General features: G+C 58.3%; 1 protein-coding gene across 1 annotated transcript in view; it reads right to left on the reverse strand.

The window, feature by feature from the left end:
• The window catches only part of HS3ST6 (heparan sulfate-glucosamine 3-sulfotransferase 6), a 35,020-nt gene extending 13,395 nt beyond the window's left edge, over window positions 1-21,625 (reverse strand). The window contains exon 1 of the mRNA XM_059861499.1: window positions 21,273-21,625. Within this exon, the coding sequence (XP_059717482.1) occupies window positions 21,273-21,625 (353 nt within the window). The remainder of the gene's footprint in view (window positions 1-21,272) is intronic.
• Window positions 21,626-22,720: the final 1,095 nt, after the last annotated feature.

Below are 22,720 nucleotides of genomic sequence, written 5' to 3' on the forward strand. Positions count from 1 at the left end.
TCTGTGGCAACTGGAGCTGTTTGTGGGAAAGAACTGGATTTTGCTTATTTTTAGCTGGTTTCCTAAGGAAGTGTGGCAATCACACGCTCTGTCTGTCTGTCTGTCCAGCTGTCTGCCCTGTCAGACCCCACTGCCCCATTCCAGCTGGATCTGAGGGAGGATGAGGATCTAAAACAGGAATTCTTGCACATTTCCATGGAAAGCTGCAGCTGAGTGGTGGCCAGGAACCCGAGCAGAGCCCAGAGGCAGCAGCCCCACCCAGCCCAGTCCAGCCCAGTCCAGCCCAGTCCAGCCCAGTCCAGGCTCCCCAGTTCCCCCTCAGTACCAGGTGTCAGTGCAGGAATCCTCGTGCAGGGAACACAAACACATCCTCTGCACCCAAACCTGCTCTGGAGGAGCTGGACACACCTCACACCTTCCCAAAAAGCCCTTTGGGGTGTCCCTGTCCCCACCCTGGGCAGAGCCTGCTCCCAGGCAGGAGAATCCTCCCTGGAGCCAGGGGCTGGGCAGTGCCAGCTCTGGGCATCAGCCATCCATCCCACCCTGCCCCACAGCCCAGTGCCAGTCCCCAGGGACCCTGGGGTTTGTCCCCACCCTGCCTTGTCCACAGGGAACACGAGGAGGAGGTGTCCCAGCACATCCCAGCCTCAGGTGTGAGCTATTCCCAGCAAGGAGAACACCTTGGGATCAGGTAAATCCCTGTTCCCACTGAGGAGAGCACCCTGGGATCAGGTAAATCCCTGTTCCCAATGAGGAGAACACTCCAGGATCAGGTAAATCCCTGTTCCCACTGAGGAGAACACCTTGGGATCAGGTAAATCCCTGTTCCCAGTGAGGAGAACACCTTGGGATCAGGTAAATCCCTGTTCCCAGTGAGGAGAACACCTTGGGATCAGGTAAATCCCTGTTCCCAGTGAGGAGAACACCTTGGGATCAGGTAAATCCACATTCCCAGTGAGGAGAACACCTTGGGATCAGGTAAATCCCTTTTCCCACTGAGGAGAACACCCCAGGATCAGGTAAATCCCTGTTCCCAGTGAGGAGAACACCTTGGGATCAGGTAAATCCTTGTTCCCACTGAGGAGAACACCTTGGGATCAGGTAAATCCCTGTTCCCAGTGAGGAGAACACCTTGGGATCAGGTAAATCCCTGTTCCCAGTGAGGAGAACACCTTGGGATCAGGTAAATCCCTGTTCCCACTGAGGAGAACACCTTGGGATCAGGTAAATCCCTGTTCCCACTGAGGAGAACACCTTGGGATCAGGTAAATCCCTGTTCCCAGTGAGGAGAACACCTTGGGATCAGGTAAATCCACATTCCCACTGAGGAGAACACCTTGGGATCAGGTAAATCCCTGTTCCCACTGAGGAGAACACCTTTGGATCAGGTAAATCCCTGTTCCCAGTGAGGAGAACACCCCAGGATCAGGTAAATCCCTGTTCCCAGTGAGGAGAACACCTTGGGATCAGGTAAATCCCTGTTCCCAGTGAGGAGAACACCTTGGAATCAGACAAGTTCCCTTCCACCCCAAACCTTTCCACGATTCCATGACCACAGGAGGGAATCTGGGGCTTCTCCCATGGCTGAGAAGGGACCCTGGGGGTCCTGGGGACAGGGACAGCCCAGCAGGGTCCCAGCAGAGCCCCCAGCCTTGGCACACCCCCCCCCGTGCCCGTGGGCACTGGGATAATCCCCCACTGGATCCCCCTGGAATGCCAAGGGTGCCACTCAGGAATCCTGCCCCAGGATTAAATTCAAATATTGGGGAATTAAAGTCCCTCTGAAAAGTGACCTCACAGCAAATTGGTTTTTCCCTGCACAGCAGCAGCTTTGGAGTAAAACAACACAGCCCCAACCCTTCTTTGGGCATTCCCAAACAGTTTTTTCCCTCCTTCCCCCTCCCCGAAGTTGTTGTGAAAATTTTAGATCAGAAAACGTGTTGGGTAAAAATATTCAATTCCCCACAGCCTGCAGAGCCTCATCAAAACCCCATTTGAAGTATTACTCTCAAATCCCTCATGGCAATGGGATATTTTAAGGTCAGTTAAACTTATTATTCACTCAAGATTTGCTTTCAGGTCCCTGCATATTTCAAACAGATTTTCCCTCATCTCTAACCCAACTGTGTTACAAAAAGCCCTTTCCTCCTCCCCCCCTCCATTTTTTCTTTCCTGAAAAGAAAAAAAAGTTGTCAAAAGAAAAGATCCTAATCAAAACCAGCTTCTGAAGCCTTAAAAGCTGCTACAGTTTGTACTTGTTGCCCAAAAACCCTGAGCTATCTCCAGATCCCTAAATCCCCTGGCTCCCAGGACGCTGAGTGGAGCCCTGCTGGAAAAGAGGAATTAACTCCAATTTGCTTTTCTTATTTGCAATTCATTTCCTTGCAACAGGCTTTGGACACAGGTTTAATTTTGTCTCCCTTTCCTCAAACAAGGAAAGAAAGCAACTTCCAAAGCTGCAGCCTGGGTTGGTTTTGGATTATTTAGGATTTCCAGCTTGATGGAGCTGCAGTTTCTGCTTCTGCCACGCCCTTCCCCTCACAGGTACTTTTGGTTGGGTTTTTTTTACATAAAGGTCACCTAAAAAATACAATTTTTAAATTTCCCCTGAACCCCAAATCTCCTTTTTCAGCCTGGAGAAGGGAAAGCTCCAGGGAGAGCTCAGAGCAGGGCTCTCCCTCACAGCCATGCCCAGATGTGCAGGGCTCTCCCCCACAGCCATGCCCAGATGTGCAGGGCTCTCCCCCACAGCCATGCCCAGATGTGCAGGGCTCTCTCCCACAGCCACGCCCAGATGTGCAGGGCTCTCCCACAGCCATGCCCAGATGTGCAGGGCTCTCCCCCACAGCCATGCCCAGATGTGCAGGGCTCTCCTGTCCCTCACAGCCATGCCCAGATGTGCAGGGCTCTCCTCTCCCTCACAGCCATGCCCAGATGTGCAGGGCTCTCCTCTCCCTCACAGCCATGCCCAGATGTGCAGGGCTCTCCCTCACAGCCATGCCCAGATGTGCAGGGCTCTCCTGTCCCCCACAGCCATGCCCAGATGTGCAGGGCTCTCCTGACCCTCACAGCCATGCCCAGATGTGCAGGGCTCTCCCCCACAGCCATGCCCAGATGTGCAGGGCTCTCCTGTCCCTCACAGCCATGCCCAGATGTGCAGGGCTCTCCCCCACAGCCATGCCCAGATGTGCAGGGCTCTCCTGTCCCTCACAGCCATGCCCAGATGTGCAGGGCTCTCCCTCACAGCCATGCCCAGATGTGCAGGGCTCTCCCCCACAGCCACGCCCAGATGTGCAGGGCTCTCCCACACAGCCATGCCCAGATGTGCAGGGCTCTCCCTCACAGCCACGCCCAGATGTGCAGGGCTCTCCCCCACAGCCATGCCCAGATGTGCAGGGCTCTCCCTCACAGCCATGCCCAGATGTGCAGGGCTCTCCCACAGCCATGCCCAGATGTGCAGGGCTCTCCTCTCCCTCACAGCCACGCCCAGATGTGCAGGGCTCTCCCTCACAGCCACGCCCAGATGTGCAGGGCTCTCCCCCACAGCCACGCCCAGATGTGCAGGGCTCTCCTCTCCCTCACAGCCATGCCCAGATGTGCAGGGCTCTCCTGTCCCTCACAGCCATGCCCAGATGTGCAGGGCTCTCCCCCACAGCCATGCCCAGATGTGCAGGGCTCTCCTGTCCCCCACAGCCATGCCCAGATGTGCAGGGCTCTCCTGTCCCTCACAGCCACGCCCAGATGTGCAGGGCTCTCCCCCACAGCCACGCCCAGATGTGCAGGGCTCTCCTGTCCCCCACAGCCATGCCCAGATGTGCAGGGCTCTCCTCTCCCCCACAGCCATGCCCAGATGTGCAGGGCTCTCCCCTCCCTCACAGCCATGCCCAGATGTGCAGGGCTCTCCTGTCCCTTACAGCCATGCCCAGATGTGCAGGGCTCTCCCCCACAGCCATGCCCAGATGTGCAGGGCTCTCCCTCACAGCCATGCCCAGATGTGCAGGGCTCTCCCCCACAGCCATGCCCAGATGTGCAGGGCTCTCCCCCACAGCCATGCCCAGATGTGCAGGGCTCTCCTGTCCCCCACAGCCATGCCCAGATGTGCAGGGCTCTCCCCCACAGCCATGCCCAGATGTGCAGGGCTCTCCTGTCCCTCACAGCCACGCCCAGATGTGCAGGGCTCTCCCCCACAGCCACGCCCAGATGTGCAGGGCTGTCCCCCACAGCCATGCCCAGATGTGCAGGGCTCTCCTGTCCCTCACAGCCATGCCCAGATGTGCAGGGCTCTCCTGACCCTCACAGCCATGCCCAGATGTGCAGGGCTGTCCCTCACAGCCACGCCCAGATGTGCAGGGCTCTCCCACAGCCATGCCCAGATGTGCAGGGCTCTCCTGTCCCTCACAGCCATGCCCAGATGTGCAGGGCTCTCCCCCACAGCCATGCCCAGATGTGCAGGGCTCTCCCCCACAGCCATGCCCAGATGTGCAGGGCTCTCCCCCACAGCCACGCCAGGCCTCCCTGGATATTCCATCTCTCCGTGTCTGGGGTGTGAGGGTCAGGCCAGGGTTTCCCTGCAGATGCTACAAACCTTCCCTGCTTTTACCATCCCCTGTTAACGAGGCTGTAAATCACCCGGCACTTCTCAGGTGCCCCCCTAATTGCCCATTTGTGTCTCAGCCCCGTTCCTCCTCCTCCTCCCCGCAGCAAAGCAGACCTGCTGGGAGCAAACCCCGGGGCTCTGCGTGCCCCTTCCTCCTCCAGCTAAGTCATCTCTTGGCATCTGTGCTTCAGCTGCGGCGTGGCAGCTCCAGGAGAGGGCCAGGAGCTGATGCAGGAAGAGGGAAACAAGGTTGGATGGGTCTGTTCCTAATGTGAGCCTCGCTGCTCGCAGCCTTTGATTGCCACACAAATGAAAGATGGGAATTCTCTGCAGGCACAGGAATTCATTAAGGGGAGAAGAAAGGAGCATCAGCCTGTTGGAGGCCTGGCATCAATTCCCAGCTGAGTTTTGAAGTGGCAACAGCTCTCCTTGTTCTCTGGAAGTTGCTCTCCTCTGTCCTGCACGGTGGCTGGGGGAGCTGGCAGCACGTGTGGGGCCTCCTTCTGCTCCTCCTGGGCTGGGCTGGCCCAGCTGGCACAGGACAAACCTGCCTGGCCGGGGGGGCACCAGCCCAGCACCTTCCCCCCACCCCCTGCATCACCTGAGCTCCTCAGAGCACAGGAGACACCGTTCTTCAGCGGGCTGCAGCAGGGTCTGGGGGTTTGGGGGGCCTGGGGGATGGTCTGGGGGTTTTTGGGGGCTTGGGAGATGGTTTGGGGGTTTTGGGGGGGCTTGGGAGATGGTTTGGGGGTTTTGGGGGGGGCTTGGGAGATGGTTTGGGGGTTTTGGGGGGGCCTTGGGAGATGGTTTGGGGGTTTTTGGGGGGATTGGGAGATGGTCTGGGGGTTTTTGGGGGGGATTGGGAGATGGTCTGGGGGTTTGGGGGGGATTGGGAGATGGTTTGGGGGTTTTTGGGGGGCTTGGGAGATGGTTTGGGGGTTTTTGGGGGGATTGGGAGATGGTTTGGGGGTTTGGGGGGGATTGGGAGATGGTCTGGGGGTTTTTGGGGGGCTAGGGAGATGGTTTGGGGGTTTTTGGGGGGCCTGGGAGATGGTTTGGGGGTTTTTTGGGGGGATTGGGAGATGGTTTGGGGGTTTTTTGGGGGGCCTGGGAGATGGTCAGGGGGTTTTTGGGGGGCCTGGGAGACGGTCTGGGGGTTTTTGGGGGACCTGGGAGATGGTCTGGGGGTTTTGGGGGGGGCTTGGGAGATGGTCTGGGGGTTTTTGGGGGGATTGGGAGATGGTCTGGGGGTTTTTGGGGGGATTGGGAGATGGTTTGGGGTTTTTTGGGGGGATTGAGAGATGGTCTGGGGTTTTTGGGGGGATTGGGAGATGGTCTGGGGGTTTTTGGGGGGATTGGGAGATGGTCTGGGGGTTTTGGGGGGATTGGGAGATGGTTTGGGGGTTTTTTGGGGGGATTGGGAGATGGTTTGGGGGTTTTTTGGGGGGATTGGGAGATGGTCTGGGGGTTTTTGGGGGGCTTGGGAGATGGTTTGGGGGTTTTTGGGGGGATTGGGAGATGGTTTGGGGTTTTTGGGGGGCTTGGGAGATGGTTTGGGGGTTTTTGGGGGGCCTGGGAGATGGTCTGGGGGTTTTTGGGGGGATTGGGAGATGGTCTGGGGGTTTTTGCAGGGCTTGGGAGATGGTCTGGGGGTTTTGGGGGGCTTGGGAGATGGTCTGGGGGTTTTTGGGGGGACTGGGAGATGGTCTGGGGGTTTTGGGGGGCCTGGGAGATGGTTTGGGGGTTTTTTGGGGGGATTGGGAGATGGTTTGGGGGTTTTGTGGCCTGGGAGATGGTTTGGGGGTTTTTTGGGGGGATTGGGAGATGGTTTGAGGGTTTAGTGGCCTGGGAGGTGTTCACATCTCCGAATGGTTTCCCAAGCTCTGCTGCTGAGGTTTTCCTGCAGGTGAGGAGATGATGAACCACCTCTCTGGGACTTGCAGGGCAGGAAGGAATGAGGGCTCTGACTCCAGAAGGCTGATTTGTTAATTTAAGATCTGTATTATATTAAAGAATCCTGCACTAAGCTATGCTAGGAGAAGGGAAAGGATCCAGGCAGGAGGCTAAAAAGGTAATAATGAAAACTCGTGACTGTCTCTTCAGAGTCTGACACAGCCTGACTGTGACTGGGCACTGAGTGAAAACAGCTCACAGCAGGATGCAATGGAACAACCACCTGTGGGTGAGCAACCTCCAAACACATCCCAAAGCACCAAAACACAGGAGAACCAAACCAGATAAGAATTGCTTTCCTTTTTCTCTGAGGCTTCTCAGCTTCCCAGGAGAGAAATCCTGGGCAAGGGGATTTTTCCAGAAAATGGGATGGTGACACACCCCCAGCCCACTCGCAGCTCACACTGGGATTGTGTTCAAACACAGCTGAGTCTGTCCCATGGGCCATGGCTCTCCTGTCCCTGGGACAGTTTTCTTGTCTTCAGGACACTCTGGCTTCGAGCAGGAACTGAGCCCCCCCCTGTGCCAGGCTCAAAACTCATCAAATCTCTGGGGATCCCAAATTAAATCAGAGGAGCTCCCGCCCTCTCCTCCACCCAGACCGTGCTGCAATTTCTGTCCAGCTGCATGCAAAGAGTGAGATCTGTCCCTGAGAGCTCCGGGCCGAGCCCAGGGGCTCTCCCAGCCCCTGCTCTGCACCCAGCAGAGGTGGGGCTGGCTCTGGGGTCAGAGCTGCGTCCCCCACACACAGCTGAGCGTGGAACTCATCAGCCCTGGGTGCCACGAAACCAGAACCCCCCCCAGCCAGGTGTGAGCTGACACTGCCAGGAATTTGTTTGGTTGTGGCGCTGACACGAGGCTCGCACAGCTGGGCACAGCTGGAGTTAGGTGCTCACTGAACCTCTGAGCCTTTACTTAAAGGCATTTTGCCCAGAAAAAGATGTTTAGGAAAGGTCTTGCACCACCAGAGTGATTAATGCTGAAAGGAATCTCCCCTGCCCAGTGTCTGCTCAGTAATTCAAGTTTTATGAGCTCCAAGACGAGCGAGGCCTGGCTGTGCTCCCTGCTCAGCCCCGTGGATGCAGGGCACCCCCACACGCTCCCTGACCCCCTCAAAGCAGCCCAAGATGAATTTTTAATATTCACACCGAGACCAGCAGTGAACAAGGCTGTCCCTCATTATCTGCCTTGTAAGGAGATGGGGATCAAACGTGCTGGCAGAGTGACACCAGCCCCACCCGTCCCCTCTGATGGCACAGGGGGTCATTAACCAGCATGTCACACTCAGGCTAACGAGGGTGACCCGCTGGGGGTCCCAGCCCCGTCCCCTGCCCAGGGCTGGGGGCTCTGAGGCCACCCCTGCTCCCCTCTGGGCTGGGCTGGCCACCAGGGAGGAACTGGAGCAATGGGGCCATCCCAGTTTGGGACATTCTGTGACACTGAGCTCAGCAATGTCCCCGCTGCCACCACGCCCCAGGGACTGGGGAGGGCTGGGGGATCGTCCCTGGTGGTTCCCTAAGGCAGCTCAAGGATTTGGGGGGCTGGGGAGGGTGGGGTGATCGTCCCTAAAGCAGCTCAAGGATTTGGGGGGCTGGGGAGGGCAGGGGGATCGTCCCTAAAGCAGCTCAAGGATTTGGGGGGGCTGGGGAGGGTGGGGGGATCGTCCCTAAAGCAGCCCAGAGATTTGGGGGGGCTGGGGAGGGCAGGGGGATCGTCCCTGGAGGTTCCCTAAAGCAGCCCAGGGATTTGGGGGGGCTGGGGAGGGTGGGGTGATTGTCCCTGGTGGTTCCCTAAAGCAGCTCAAGGATTTGGGGGGGCTGGGGAGGGCGGGGGGATCATCCCTGGAGGTTCCCTAAAGCAGCTCAAGGATTTGGGGGGCTGGGGAGGGCGGGGGGATCGTCCCTAAAGCAGCTCAAGGATTTGGGGGGGCTGGGGAGGGCGGGGGGATCGTCCCTGGTGGTTCCTAAAGCAGCTCAGGGATTTGGGGGGGCTGGGGAGGGTGGGGGGATTGTCCCTAAAGCAGCTCAGGGATTTGGGGGGCTGGGGAGGGTGGGGGGATCGTCCCTGGTGGTTCCCTAAAGCAGCTCAGGGATTTGGGGGGCTGGGGAGGGTGGGGGGATTGTCCCTAAAGCAGCTCAGGGATTTGGGGGGGCTGGGAAGGGCGGGGGGATCATCCCTGGAGGTTCCCTAAAGCAGCTCAAGGATTTGGGGGGCTGGGAAGGTCGGGGGGATCGTCCCTGGAGGTTCCCTAAAGCAGCCCAGGGATTTGGGGGGGCTGGGGAGGGTGGGGGGATCATCCCTAAAGCAGCTCAAGGATTTGGGGGCACTGGGGAGGTTGGGAGGATTGTCCCTGGTGGTTCCCTAAAGCAGCCCAGGGATTTGGGGGGCTGGGGACACCTTCAGCACCGACTGGGAGAGAGTGAGGGATGTGATCCAAAGACCCAGAGGGACACAGCCACAGCCCTGGGGGGGACACCGTGACCTGGAGCCACCCGCCAGGGGTGACACCAGCCCGGAGCTGCGGCAGAAGCAGAGCCCAGCGTGCCTCTGTCCCTCCCACAGCAGCCAAACTGAGCTCTGAGCTCCCCAAACTCCCTGCACACCTCCTGCCCCACAGCAGCTCCACACCAACCCCGAATCCTGGGCAGCCAGGATCCCAAAGCAGCCGGGGAGGGCAGGGCAGGGCAGGGCCTGAGCCCAGCAGCTGAAACCCCCGACCCAAAACTCCGCTCAGACCTACCAAGGGGAAGGTGAAGGATTGGTTATTGTCTTAAAACGTTTAGCTTGGCTCTCTACACGTCCCTGTATTCTAAAACTTAAAGTTTCTGGCTCTGTGATATGACACCCTTCCAACCAACTGCACACTTGCAGTCTGGTGCAATCCATCCTTCTGGAATTTTCTCCACGGCCCCAGGTGCAATGCTGTGCCCTCAGTGCCCTGCTGGGAGTCAGAGCCTGTCAGCAGAGAAATGGAAAAATCCCAATCCCAGAGCTCCCGTCCTGCAGGGCCCTGCTGGGGCTGCTCCCAGCGCCGTGTGCCACCCCGCCGAGCACCATGGGGACACCTGTGTCCCTGTCCCTCTGGGCTGTGTCCCTGTCCCTCTGGCTGTGTCCCTGTCCCTCTGGGCTGTCCCCTGTCCTATGGGCTGTGTCCCTGTCCCTCTGGGCTGTGTCCCTGTCCCTCTGGGCTGTGTCCCTGTCCCTCTGGCTGTGTCCCTGTCCTATGGGCTGTGTCCCTGTCCCTCTGGGCTGTGTCCCTGTCCTATGGCCTGTCCCCTGTCCCTCTGGCTATGTCCCCTGTCCCTCTGGGCTGTCCCCTGTCCCTCTGGCTGTGTCCCTGTCCCACTGGCTATGTCCCCTGTCCCTCTGGGCTGTCCCCTGTCCTACTGGGCTGTGTCCCTGTCCCTCTGGCTGTGCCCTGTCCCTCTGGGCTGTCCCCTGTCCCTCTGGGCTGTGTCCCTGTCCCTCTGGGCTGTGTCCCCTGTCCCTCTGGCTATGTCCCCTGTCCCTCTGGCTATGTCCCCTGTCCCTCTGGGCTGTCCCCTGTCCCTCTGGGCTGTGTCCCTGTCCCTCTGGCTATGTCCCCTGTCCCTCTGGGCTGTGTCCCCTGTCCCACTGGGCTGTGTCCCTTGTCCCTCTGGGCTGTGTCCCTGTCCCTCTGGCCTGTCCCCTGTCCCTCTAGGCTGTGTCCCTGTCCCTCTGGGCTGTGTCCCTGTCCCTCTGGGCTGTGTCCCTGTCCTCTGGGCTGTGTCCCCTGTCCCTCTGGGCTGTCCCCTGTCCCTCTGGGCTGTGTCCCTGTCCTATGGGCTGTGTCCCCTGTCCCTCTGGGCTGTCCCCTGTCCCTCTGGGCTGTGTCCCTGTCCCTCTGGGCTGTCCCCTGTCCCTCTAGGCTGTGTCCCTGTCCCACTGGCTGTGTCCCTGTCCCACTGGCTGTCCCCTCTCCTCTGGGCTGTGTCCCTGTCCCTCTGGCTATGTCCCCTGTCCCTCTGGGCTGTCCCCTGTCCCTCTGGCCTGTCCCTGTCCCTCTGGCCTGTGCCCTGTCCCACTGGCTGTGTCCCTGTCCTATGGCCTGTCCCCTGTCCCTCTGGCTGTGTCCCTGTCCCTCTGGCTATGTCCCCTGTCCCTCTGGGCTGTCCCCTGTCCCTCTGGCTATGTCCCCTGTCCCTCTGGGCTGTCCCCTGTCCTATGGGCTGTGTCCCTGTCCCTCTGGGCTGTCCCCTGTCCCTCTAGGCTATGTCCCTGTCCCACTGGCTGTGTCCCTGTCCCACTGGCTGTCCCCTCTCCTCTGGGCTGTGTCCCTGTCCCTCTGGCTGTCTCCTGTCCCTCTGGGCTGTCCCCTGTCCCTCTGGCTGTGTCCCTGTCCCTCTGGGCTGTCCCCTGTCCCTCTGGCAGCAGCCCAGCCCAGCCCTGCCCTTTTCACAGCTCCTTTGTGCAGAGCAGCCCCGGCGGATGCGGGTTTGTCACGCTCGGGGCTCGCACACGGCGGGGGGGGACGTCCTGCCCAGCCCTCCCCCAAACCCGGCTTTTCATGCACACAAACCCTGCCTTCCCTCAACAAAACCCAAACCTCGCCTCAAAGTCCTTGGCAGCGGCCCCTCGACATTTTTCTCAGGCTCGTGTGGCTTCGGGAGATGGCTTTGGGAAGGAGAGGAGCGCCGGAGGAAGAATAAAAACCCCTTGTCCTGCAGGGCTGGCACTCACAGGAAAAGTGGGGACAGCCCTGGAGAGGCTCCGGCACGCTGGGGACCGTGGGGACAGCAGTGTCCCCTCCCCGGGACAGCAGTGTCCTCACGGACAGCTGTGTCCCCTCCTTGGGACAGGAGTGTCCCCTCCCTGGGGACAACAGTGTCCCTTCGGACAGCAGTGTCCCCTGTATGGGAGACCAGCGTCCCCCAGGACAGCAGTGTCCCCTCTCCAGCACAGCAGTGTCCCCTCCCCAGCACAGCAGTGTCCCCTCCCAGCACAGCAGTGTCCCCTCCCCAGCACAGCAGTGTCCCCTCCCAGCACAGCAGTGTCCCCCTCCCTGGCACAGCCATGTCCCCTCCCCAGCACAGCAGTGTCCCCTCCCTAGGGACAGCAGTGTCCCCAGCACAGCAGTGTCCCCTCCCTGGAGACAGCAGTGTCCCCAGCACAGCAATGTCCCCAGCACAACAGTGTCCCCTCCCCAGCACAGCAGTGTCCCCTCCCAGCACAGCAGTGTCCCCTCCCTAGGGACAGCAGTGTCCCCTCCCCAGCACAGCAGTGTCCCCAGCACAGCAGTGTCCCCTCCCTAGGGACAGCAGTGTCCCCTCCCAGCACAGCAGTGTCCCCAGCACAGCAGTGTCCCCTCCCAGCACAGCAGTGTCCCCAGCACAGCAGTGTCCCCTCCCCAGCACAGCAGTGTCCCCTCCCCAGGACAGCAGTGTCCCCAGCACAGCAATGTCCCCTCCCCAGGACAGCAGTGTCCCCAGCACAGCAGTGTCCCCTCCCCAGCACAGCAATGTCCCCTCCCAGCACAGCAGTGTCCCCTCCCCAGCACAGCAGTGTCCCCAGCACAGCAGTGTCCCCTCCCCAGCACAGCAGTGTCCCCAGCCCAGCAGTGTCCTCCTTCCTGGCACAGCCATGTCCCCTCCCCAGCACAGCAGTGTCCCCTCCCAGCCCAGCAGTGTCCCCTCTCCAGCACAGCAGTGTCCCCAGCACAGCAGTGTCCCCTCCCCAGCACAGCAGTGTCCCCAGCCCAGCAGTGTCCCCTCCCTGGGGACAGCATTGTCCCCTCGGGCCACAGGCACTGGCAGCGCTGAGCGATCGATGGCACTGCTCGGCCCCTCCGGTCACTGGAGGATTTCCTTGGCTGCCATTAATCGACATTTCCTGGCTGGCAGGGTGGCCCTGGAGGGGGGAATTGTCACTTGGAATTACCGGGGACATGGGGCACTGGCGGGGCGAGGCAGGTGGGGACAGGGAAATATTGGGGCACCAGCAGCGCCTGCAGAAGGCTCCAGAGAGGGGAAAATAAACGAAATAATCTGATCTAGGGCTGTGGAGATGGCAGAGGCATTTTGGGATCCTGCCCTGATTGGTTCCACCCCCCGAAGGAATTGTGGAATCATGGCTGGAAGAGCCCTCTGAGATCACCCAGTCCAACACGGGGCTGGTAAATCCCCTCGGGGATGGGACTCCACCCTGCCCTGGGCAGCTGTGCCAGGGCTGGGCAGCCCCTCCAGGAGGAAATTCTCCCAAAAATCCTCCCTGAGCCTGCCCTGGCCCAGCCTGAGGCCGTTCCCTCTGCTCCTGTCCCTGTTCCCTGGAGCACAGCCCGACCCCCCGGCTGTCCCCTCCTGGCAGGAGCTGTGCAGAGCCACAAGGGCCCCCTGAGCCTCCTCTGCTCCAGGCTGAGCCCCTGCCCAGCTCCTCAGGAATTCTCCAGCCCCTTCCCAGCTCCCTCAGGAATTCTCCAGCCCCTTCCCAGCTCCTCAGGAATTCTCCAGCCCCTTCCCAGCTCCTCAGGGATTCTCCAGCCCCTTCCCAGCTCCTCAGGAATTCTCCAGCCCCTTCCCAGCTCCCTCAGGGATTCTCCAGCCCCTTCCCAGCTCCCTCAGGAATTCTCCAGCCCCTTCCCAGCTCCCTCAGGAATTCTCCAGCCCCTGCCCAGCTCCTCAGGAATTCTCCAGCCCCTGCCCAGCTCCTCAGGGATTCTCCAGCCCCTTCCCAGCTCCTCAGGGATTCTCCAGCCCCTTCCCAGCTCCTCAGGGATTCTCCAGCCCCTTCCCAGCTCCGTTCCCTTCCCTGGCCACACTCCAGCCCCTCCATGTCCTTCCTGCCATGCCCAAAGCTGTCCCCAGAGCTGAGCCAAGCCCTCCTGCAGCCCCAGCGGGTCCATCCTGCCCTGGCCCAGGGAGGAAAGGGGGGTGGGGGGCGGCTCCCCCAGCCCCGGGGTTTGGGACGGGTTTGGGACAGGTTTGGGACAGGTTTGGGATGGCTTTGGGACAGGTTTGGGACAGGTTTGGGATGGCTTTGGGACAGGTTTGGGATGGCTTTGGGACGGGTTTGGGATGGCTTTGGGACGGGTTTGGGATGGCTTTGGGACAGGTTTGTGACAGGTTTGGGATGGCTTTGGGGTGGCTTTGGGACAGGTTTGGGGTGGCTTTGGGACAGGTTTGGGACGCCGCGGCTCTGGAGCAGCTGGGAAGTTGCACAAGGCAGGAGGGCCCGGCAGCCCCCGCCGAGCAGAGCCGGGATGTGCCCCCCGGGGACGGGACCTGTCACTTTCCTCGGCCCTCCCCATCAATCACCGCCGCCTGCTTTTATTTTTTTTTTTTTTATATTTGCATAAGGCGGCTGCAATTCCCGGCTGAATCAGCCTGGAGGGTGTGGACGGGGCAGGGAGGGGAAGCCAATTCTTCACTCCAGCTACAGAAAGCCCTCCAGGTGTGCCCAGGGCCAGGTGTGCCACACAGAGCTCAGGGGCCGAGTGATAAATCAGCAGCAAAGTGGTCAATCCGCCTTTCCCTGCCCAAGGACCTTAACAAGGTCACAGCCTCGTTCTCTCCACACTAATGAGTGGAGATTCCTAACAAGCCCTCAGTGACAAGTGACTGTATGAATGTAATTCTCTCCTGCTCCTGATCAATTTTGTGTGCTAGGATGCAGAGCAGCCCCGGGGCCGTGGGAGGCTCCTGCCACCCCCCCCTCGCTGTGAGCTGCTGGCAGGGAGAGAGGAGTTGATTCCCCTGTGTCCCTGCCTGCCCCCAGATTTCCTTGGTGGGGCACACCAAAATCACTGCCAGGAGGAGCCCAGCAGCTCATCCCGCTCCCAAAGTGCTGCTGTTATCCCAGGCTGCCTAAAGCATCCCGTGCTGGGGCTCGAACAGCCCAGACAGTGAATTTTTCTGAATTTCAGCCATTCCCTCCCACATTTCAGTCTGGCACCAGCGCTCCACGTGCTCCAGGTCAGGGCAGAACATGCCAGCACTGCCCGTGGTGGAGCAGGGATGCTCCCCACGGCTCTGGACCATCTCAGCCATGCAAACCCTGGCTCATCCCTGCTCTCCACCAGCCCTGGCACCACAGGGAGCTGGACACTGACCCCGAGTCCTGGGGTGAGCTGCAGGACCCCACTCGGGGGGCACAGCTCCCCTGTGCCCCCTCACAGTCCCATGCCCTGCCTGCCACATCCACATTTGCATCTCAAACGAGCCAGAGTGACTCACTGCAGGGATGCAGGAATAGTTTTGAGGATTCCTGTGCTCTGAGCTGCCTCTGAGCACAGGGAGAAGGAGGGAAGTCCAAGGAGCTGCTGAGAATTTTCCACCCAGAGCCATCACCACAAAAGGGGAGTGTGAAAACCTGAGACCTCAACCCTGCCACGGGGAAAGCTCAGGGCTGCAACCACCACCAGTTTGTCATGGTGGGACTGGGGGGTCTGGGCTGTTCTTCCCGTGGGGGGAATTTGGGGAGGCCCTGGCACAGGGTGCCCAGAGCAGCTGTGGATCCCTGGCAGTGCCCAGGGCCAGGCTGGATGGGGCTGGGAGCACCTGGGACAGTGGGAGGTGTCCCTGCCCTGGCAGGGTGGGATGAGCTGATCTTTGAGGTGCCTTCCAACACAAACTGTTCCATGGTTCCCTGAATTCCCACAGGAAAGGACAGACCCATCTTAAACCACTGCCCTGACATGCCCAGCATGGACCAGCCCTGGCTGCCTTCACCCCCCAGACCAGCCTTCCAGCCAGGTCCCACAGAAGCCTCTCAGAACATCCCTGTGCTCCTCACTTGAATATTTTGGCCATCCCAAGAGCGAGGATGTGGGGAGGGAACTGCCAGGCTCAGGTTCCACCCTGTTCCCAGAGTTTTGTCTTGCAGACAAGGAACATCCATGTATCCATCCCTCGTCTGTCCATCCATGTATCCATGTATCCATGTATCCATCCATCCATCCATCCATCCATCCATCCCTCCATCCCTCCATCCATCCCTCTCTCTCTCCCACACCCCAGCTCCCTAAGCAGGAGGATTTCCACAGCCCTTTGAAAAGCCATTTAGAGCTAAGTCTTGGTATTAAACCTGGCCTTTCCTCGGGCAGGTTTTCAATCTCTGCCCGAGCCTGTTGCAGCAGAAAGTTTTTGAAAAGGTCAGGAGGAAGCTTTTAAGCATCTTTGCCAATTAAGTGCTGGAACCCCCTCCCCGCCGCCAGAGCTGCCCGTCTCCATCCCAGGGGAAGGTAATTACTGTTTTATAAATAAGCTTTGAACTCTCTTAAGTAATTGTCTCTCCTTGCATGAAAGCACCCTCTAAATCCACCGGCCTTTTCCACCTTCTGTCACTATCTAGAAAAAATCCAGGGAAAAAAAATCCACCTAAAACCTTGAAGGAGAAGCTCCCAAACTTCCCTTCCCACCACAGTGATTATTTCTCCAAGCTTTCAGTGATTCCACTAACAGAAGCCTTGTGGCTTTCCCGGCTCTTGGTGAATTTTTTGGCAATATTTGACATATTTTCAAAACTTCTCTGGAGTTACATGGACAAAAAAAAAAAAAAAAAAAAAAAAAAAAAAAAAAAAAAAAAGCCGTGTTTCAATATTTCAGTTTCTACCCTCCGAGGTTACAACAAGAGAAAGGACAGGAATGAAGAAGCCTTTTCAAAAGGTATTAATTCCCATAATGTTGTTTTCTTAAACCAGCCCTGTGATTTCTGGGTGTATCTAAGCAGCCTGGGATAGAAATCCTGGCAGAACTGAAATCCTTTAGGAACTCAGGTTACTGCTGCACACCCCCTGCCCAGCCCGGGTGTAATCCCCCCATTTATCTAAGAGAGCCAGAGACAGGGAAAGCATTCCTGAGGCGGGAAGAGCACCTTCCACCCTGCAAATCGCGGCTTTTATCCCCAAAATCCCAGCCAACATTAACACGCAGCTCCAATCGCTCGAGCCTGACACGATCCGAGCAGCAGCACAAGGAACAGCCCGGCTTCATTTCGCCTGGAGGCTGAGCCAGGCTCAGATTCAGGCTCAGATTCAGGCTCAGATTCAGGCTCCCAAACCTGCTTGGGTCAGCAAGAAGCACTTGATGGGATCGGGAAGAAAACGCGGCCGGGTGGAAATCAGGGAATAACAGCGTGAAGATGGGGGGCAGGAGGGTTGAGCTGTGCTCCTCACCCCATCCCTGACCCCCCAAACCAGGACAGGCACAGCCCCTGGCCCTCCCCCCCCGCAGCAACCCCTGGCTGGGAGCTCTTTAACTGGTTTCAAATGTTAATTCCTCCTCGTGGCAGTAAAAGCTATTTTTAATCCCACGTGAAAGCAGTTTGCAGAAACCCAAACTTCGCACGAATTATGGATTGCTTCCCAAGCTGAGGCAGTGCTGGGTGTGTGTCAGCGAGCAGAAAACAGGGGCACATCATCAGGGAGAGCCAGCCGGCTGCCCAGCGCTTAAGCCTGGTCCTAAGAGTAGGGCTGGGGCTTAAACAGCGCATAGAAGCCGATCCAAAACACTACGCCTGAAGGAAAAGCTTTAGCGTATCTTATTCTTAGTTAAAATCAGCTTTTTCTCAGGTTTCCCGCATGTTTTCTTTGTACTCGAGGTTTCATTTCCCAAACACGGGGGTGAGGATCTGGGAAGCCGAGACAGAAAGGTCTCACTTGTGAATGGAAGTGAAAAAAAAAGGAGAAAAGATTGCAAAGTAATAGAGGCGAGGAGCTGCAGGGCTGAGTGTCTGCGAATGCCCCGGGAGAACAAGGGCCGCTCTGAGGAGGCAGCGCTGAAATCGAGTCCATCAGGAGGGGAGATTAGCGGTGCCAATGAATAAAGATAACGTCCCGGAGCAGCTCCGAGCATCGCCAGCCCGGATTCCTTTGTCTGTCCCCACCTTTGCGCTTCCCCGAGGAAAGCTGGCCCGGGAAGGGGCGGCGAGAGCGGTGCCAAAACGCAGCCTGGTGACTCCGGAGGAGCCGGTCTCATTCAGCAGCTCGAGCTATAGAGTGTCTTGATCTGTCTGTACAATCACAACACACACAAAAACCCCTCAAGGCACCTACTTAGCTCCACTTTTCAGCTGCCAATAACACTCCCGGCAAAAGTCAAAAGAGCAGCGCCGCAGCCGCGTCCTTCCCCTGTCGCTCAAAGGCGTCGGGGTTGCGAGGTTCCGAGATAACAAAGTCTGGCTCAAGAAATCCTGGATGCCTTTCAAGAGCGTTATTAGCTCCTGTGAATGGGCTGGGGGAAGGGGAGGGGGCAAACCCCACAGGCCAGGCAGCGGCTCTCTGCTCCCCCCGCACCTTCCCGGAGGTGCTCCGGAGCTGGGACAGCCCAGCAGGAGCCCAGAGGGATGAGGAGCCCCACGGGGAGCTGCTCCCCGCTCACGCCAGCTTTCGTGTTGGATGGGACGGGAAAACGACAATGAAAAGTTAAATATGGCCTCGGAGAGTCTCGGAGCTCTGGGCTGGCTCTGCGGGGCCTGAGGATGCTCGGTGGGGGTGGCAGCTCCTCGTGCCACTGTGGCTGCAGAGGGACAATCACCTGACATCCCATAGTAGTTTTTAATACTTCTGGTGCAAACTGTGTGAAAATAGGGGATTCTTTACAATCCCTACAGATGGGTGTGTGCAGCTGCCAGGGCCGGGTCCCAGGGACACACGGGGTGCAGGGAGCCCTGGCCCAGCACCATTCCTGCCCAAACCTGCCTTTGGCCCTTGGGAAAGGCAGGAGGACACGATGGAGGAGAGGGACAGGGACCCCAGACCACGCAGGGAAACCCGAGCCAGAGGAAGAGCCCATCACACTGAGCCAATGCTGCCACCAAGTTCTGGCAGATGGGGACGAGGAGACCTCTTTGGATGAGCTCAGAGCCTTCCCTCAGAGCTGAATTCCCTTTCTCACAGCCCAGGCCCCTCTCCCAGCTCCCCAGAGCTGCTGGTCCCCTCCTCTCCTGCCCCATTCCCCCAGAGCCCCCGAGGTGGGTGCGAGGCAGAGGGAGCTCTGTGTGGGAACCAGGGCAGCTCTGGCCTCCCAAAAGGGAACAATCCCACGCAAGGATTCTGCTACGCCCCCAAAACCTCCCCAGTGGAGCAGAGCAGTGACACTGCAGAGCTCCAGCCCCGCCATACAAGGGGTGAACACGTCCCAAATGTCCCCTGGGAGCCCAAACCTGCTCCCCTCACACCGAGGGGGCTCCAGCCCCCAAACCCCTTCACCCCACAAATGTTCTTTCCCTCCATCCCCACAGGCCAAGGCAGGACCTGGCCCCACACCTTCACAGATGCTCCGAGTTTTGCAATGGACTTCTGAATCTCACCCCAAACTGCTCGGGTTCAATTCAGTTTTTACCATTTGTCCTCACCTGCGTTCCCACAGACAGACCCAGACAGTCCCAGGTTCCCACTGGGGACCCCCACACCCCAAACTGGCAGCAGACACCCCAGCATCCTCTCTTCTTTTTATTTAGGTTTCCTTCAAGCAGCACTGAGTGCCAAAAAATTTTAAATTGCGTTTTGCTTGAGGAGAAAACATCCCATCATGCTTGGATCAGCCAGTAAATCATTTATGCTGCAGCCTCAAAAAGGTGTTTAATCTTCTCAGAATTAGCTAAAGCTGTAGCAACTCAAGGAATTCTGTAGGAGATGCTTTTGCAGAACATTTTCTTTTCACTACTACTCCAAAAAAAAAAAAAAAAAACCAAAAAGTAAAAGGGGAAGCTTTGGGCCATTTCAAATTTAAATTAAATAAAACAATCCAGTAAGAATAAATTATTTCAGTCAGTCACTTACAACAAACTACTCATCACCCACGAGGAGATGCTCCTGCCAGAGCAGGGAAATCACTACGGGACAGAGCTACTAAGAAAGAACAGAGTAATTCCAAGGGAATTCTTTATCCACATTCACTCAAAACAAGCAACAACCTACAGGTGCCTTCAGGCCAAATATCTTGGCGTGAGAAGCAGTTGGTGTAATTTCGGTTTCCTAGCAAGTTCAAATATTTTAAAAATGTTTACACCGCTTTTGAGATATCCCTAGGAAAAACCCGATTTTCTGTCCAACTCCTCTTCCCCTGCACTCCAGCACATCCCAGCTTTAAACATTTAGCTCCGTCTGGCTTTGCCGGGGATAAAATCCCTCGGTACTCGAGGTCTTGTCAGAAGACAAAACAAGAGGCAGAGAGGAGAGGAAGCGAAGGGAAATAGTTGTGTGTGTGTGTGATTAAAACCACACTTTATGCAGAGTTAAGTAAAACAGCTCCTGATTTTTGCCTGGCCCCGAAGGATGCGGATTCTCCCCAGCCCAGAAAACCTTCCCCGCTCCATTTCTCCAAATTTACCACAACCACATGCGGGATCATCTCGAAGCTGCTGTCAGGCCAGGCTCCCTGCAAGCACTTCCAGCACTAAAAACTCGCAGCAGAGCCATCCAAGCTAAGATTTATTTCCGCTCCTTCTCTGCGCTCCGTCCTGCGAGCCTCGCCGGGCTCCGCCGAGCGATATGAAAGCGCTCGATCTTCCAAGCTTTAATTATGTGCTCGCAGTCATTAAAGCCCCGTTCTGCCGAGCCAGAGGCAGCTCGCAGTCCTCGCCCCAAAAAGATTAGTGATCATCATTATTGCTCCTCGAGCAGCGCGGAGCCGAGGAACGAGCTCATAAATCACGGCGATATTGATGCAGCCGTAAAAATGAGAGCCGCTACTTACTGGGTTTTGAAGGTGTGTTAAGTCGTAACTTTACAGCCCAGATGTGGGCTCAGAGAGCTGAAACTCTGCGGGTAAAATTACCACTAAAATTACGCTTTCCATTAAACACGCTGATTTTTCACAGGTTGTTACTTCGGCGAGGGTTGGGAAGCCGCAACCTCCCCCAAAAAGAGGGAGAGAAGCGCGGTATTCCCGCGGGGCTCGGGGAGAAGGGGCTGGAGAGGCAGGAAGGACAGAGAGCGCTACTCCTTTGATTATTTTCAGATGTTTCCCCGAGAACACCGCGGCGCTTTCATACATCGGCACTTTTGGATTGCCTTCAGAATAACGGAGCAGATTCCACCCCCGGCTTCAAGGAACTTATCGCTCCCGACTCCCTTGGCCCAGGCGCTCTGGAGCTGGCCAGGAGACGCGAGTTTAATCCACTCCACATGCACAGTAGCTGCTCTTCCGAACGCTTTATCGCCCCAAGAGCTCCATCCCATGGAAACCCTCAAGAAACAAACCCCTTGGATCGCTCCAGCCCTGTCCTTTGCCCACCGAGGATCCCACGGATCAAGCCAGAATCAAGCCCGAGCTCCGGGCTCATTTCTGTTTTTCAGAAACCACACGAATAAAACAATTCCTAAAGGAGCCCGGTGGGGAAAGGGGGGCACGGCTGGGGATGAAGAGCTAAAGGTTAAAACCGCAAAGGCTGCCGAGTGGAACGAGCGCGTTTTTGCCGCCGCCTTCGTCCCTGGCCGGGCGGGATGCGGGATGGGAGGCGCGGGGACAGGAGCGACGCGGGGACAGGGAGGAGCACGGCGACACGGGGACAAGGGCACGGCTTTTCACACCGCGGCAGCCCCGCAAAAGCAGCCGCCGGCCCCTTTCCCAGCCCGGGCCAGGCTCGGAGCTGCCGCCCGCCGGGGACCCGCAGCCTGCCCCGCTCCCCATCCTACGGACGCCCCTTCTCTCCCGGGACCCGCCTGTTGCGGAGCCGCCGCATGCCAGCCCGGGCGGCAATTAACGCAGCTCTGCGCTAATTACCGACCCCCTCAGCCCCCCTCCCCACACCGCCGCCGCCTCACCTGTACCAGCGCAGCCCCTTCTCGTAGCACCTGTCGAAGAAGTGGGGTTCGGCGCCCACCGCCCGCACCCCGGGGTGCGCCCGCAGGAACTCGAGCAGCGCCCGCGTCCCGCCCTTCTTCACGCCCACGATGATGGCCTGGGGGAAGCGGCGGCTGCCGCCCCCCGCGCCCCCCGCCGCCTCCCCCGGGCCCGCGGGCAGCGCGGCGGGCGGCGGCAGCAGCAGCGCGGGCGGCAGCGGCTCGCAGGGCCCGGGCAGGCAGGAGAAGAAGTAGGTGAAGAAGAGGATCATGGTGAGGAGCAGCGAGGCGCGGCGGCCCCCGGCGGGTCCCAGCAGCCGCCCGCTACATCCCATCGGGGGCCGCGCATCCCGCACCACCGCCGCCGCCGCCGCCGCGCCCCCCGCCCGGCCCCGCGCCCCCCGAGCTCCCCCCGGGCCGGGCCCGGCCGCGCCGCCCCCACGCCCACCCGCGGGGCGGGGGAGGGCGAGGACACGCGCGTGGGGCGGTGACGCCCCGGGCAGGGGAAGGGGAGGGGGAGGGAGGGGATTGGGAGGGGGCGCGGCCCACGCGGGGTCCCCGCGGGGACAGGGACCCCCACGCGTGGCTGTCACACCCGGCCGGGGCAGCCCCCGCTGCCGGCCCTGCCGCGCACGGACACGTTTGCCCACGTTTCCCTGGGCTCTCACGTGCTTTCCCTGTATTTTCCTTTTTCCCCCCATGATTCTGCTCGGTTTTCCATGTTACCCCACATTTCCCTGTGTTACTCCGTGTTTTCACTTTTCCCCAATTTCCCCCCTGTTTTCCCACATTTCCACACATTTTCCCATTGTATTTTCCTTTTTCCCCCCATGATTCTGCTCGGTTTTCCATGTTACCCCACATTTCCCTGTGTTACTCCGTGTTTCCACTTTTCCCCAATTTTCCCCCTGTTTTCCCACATTTCCACACATTTTCCCATTGTATTTTCCTTTTTCCCCCCATGATTCTGCTCGGTTTTCCATGTTACCCCACGTTTCCCTGTGTTACTCCGTGTTTTCACTTTTCCCCAATTTTCCCCGTTTTCCCACATTTCCACACATTTTCCCATATTTTTACCACGCTTCCCCATGTTTTCACACACTTCCCACATTTCCCTGTGCTCTCACATGCTTTCCCTGTATTTTCCTTTTTCCCCCCATGATTCTGCTCAGTTTTCCATGTTGCCCCACGTTTCCCTGTGTTACTCCGTGTTTTCACTTTTCCCCAATTTTCCCCCTATTTTCCCACATTTCCCCCTATTTTCCCATGTTTTCCCATATTTTTACCACGCTTCCCCATGTTTTCACACGCTCCCCACATTTCCCTGTGTTCTCACACGGTTTCCCATGATTTCCCACATTTCTCCATACTTCACCACATTTTCCCATCGATTTTTCTTCCTCCTCTCACCATTCCCAGGGCTCCAGGGC

Source organism: Haemorhous mexicanus, chromosome 17, assembly GCF_027477595.1.
Source record: "Haemorhous mexicanus isolate bHaeMex1 chromosome 17, bHaeMex1.pri, whole genome shotgun sequence".
Lineage (NCBI taxonomy): Eukaryota > Metazoa > Chordata > Aves > Passeriformes > Fringillidae > Haemorhous > Haemorhous mexicanus.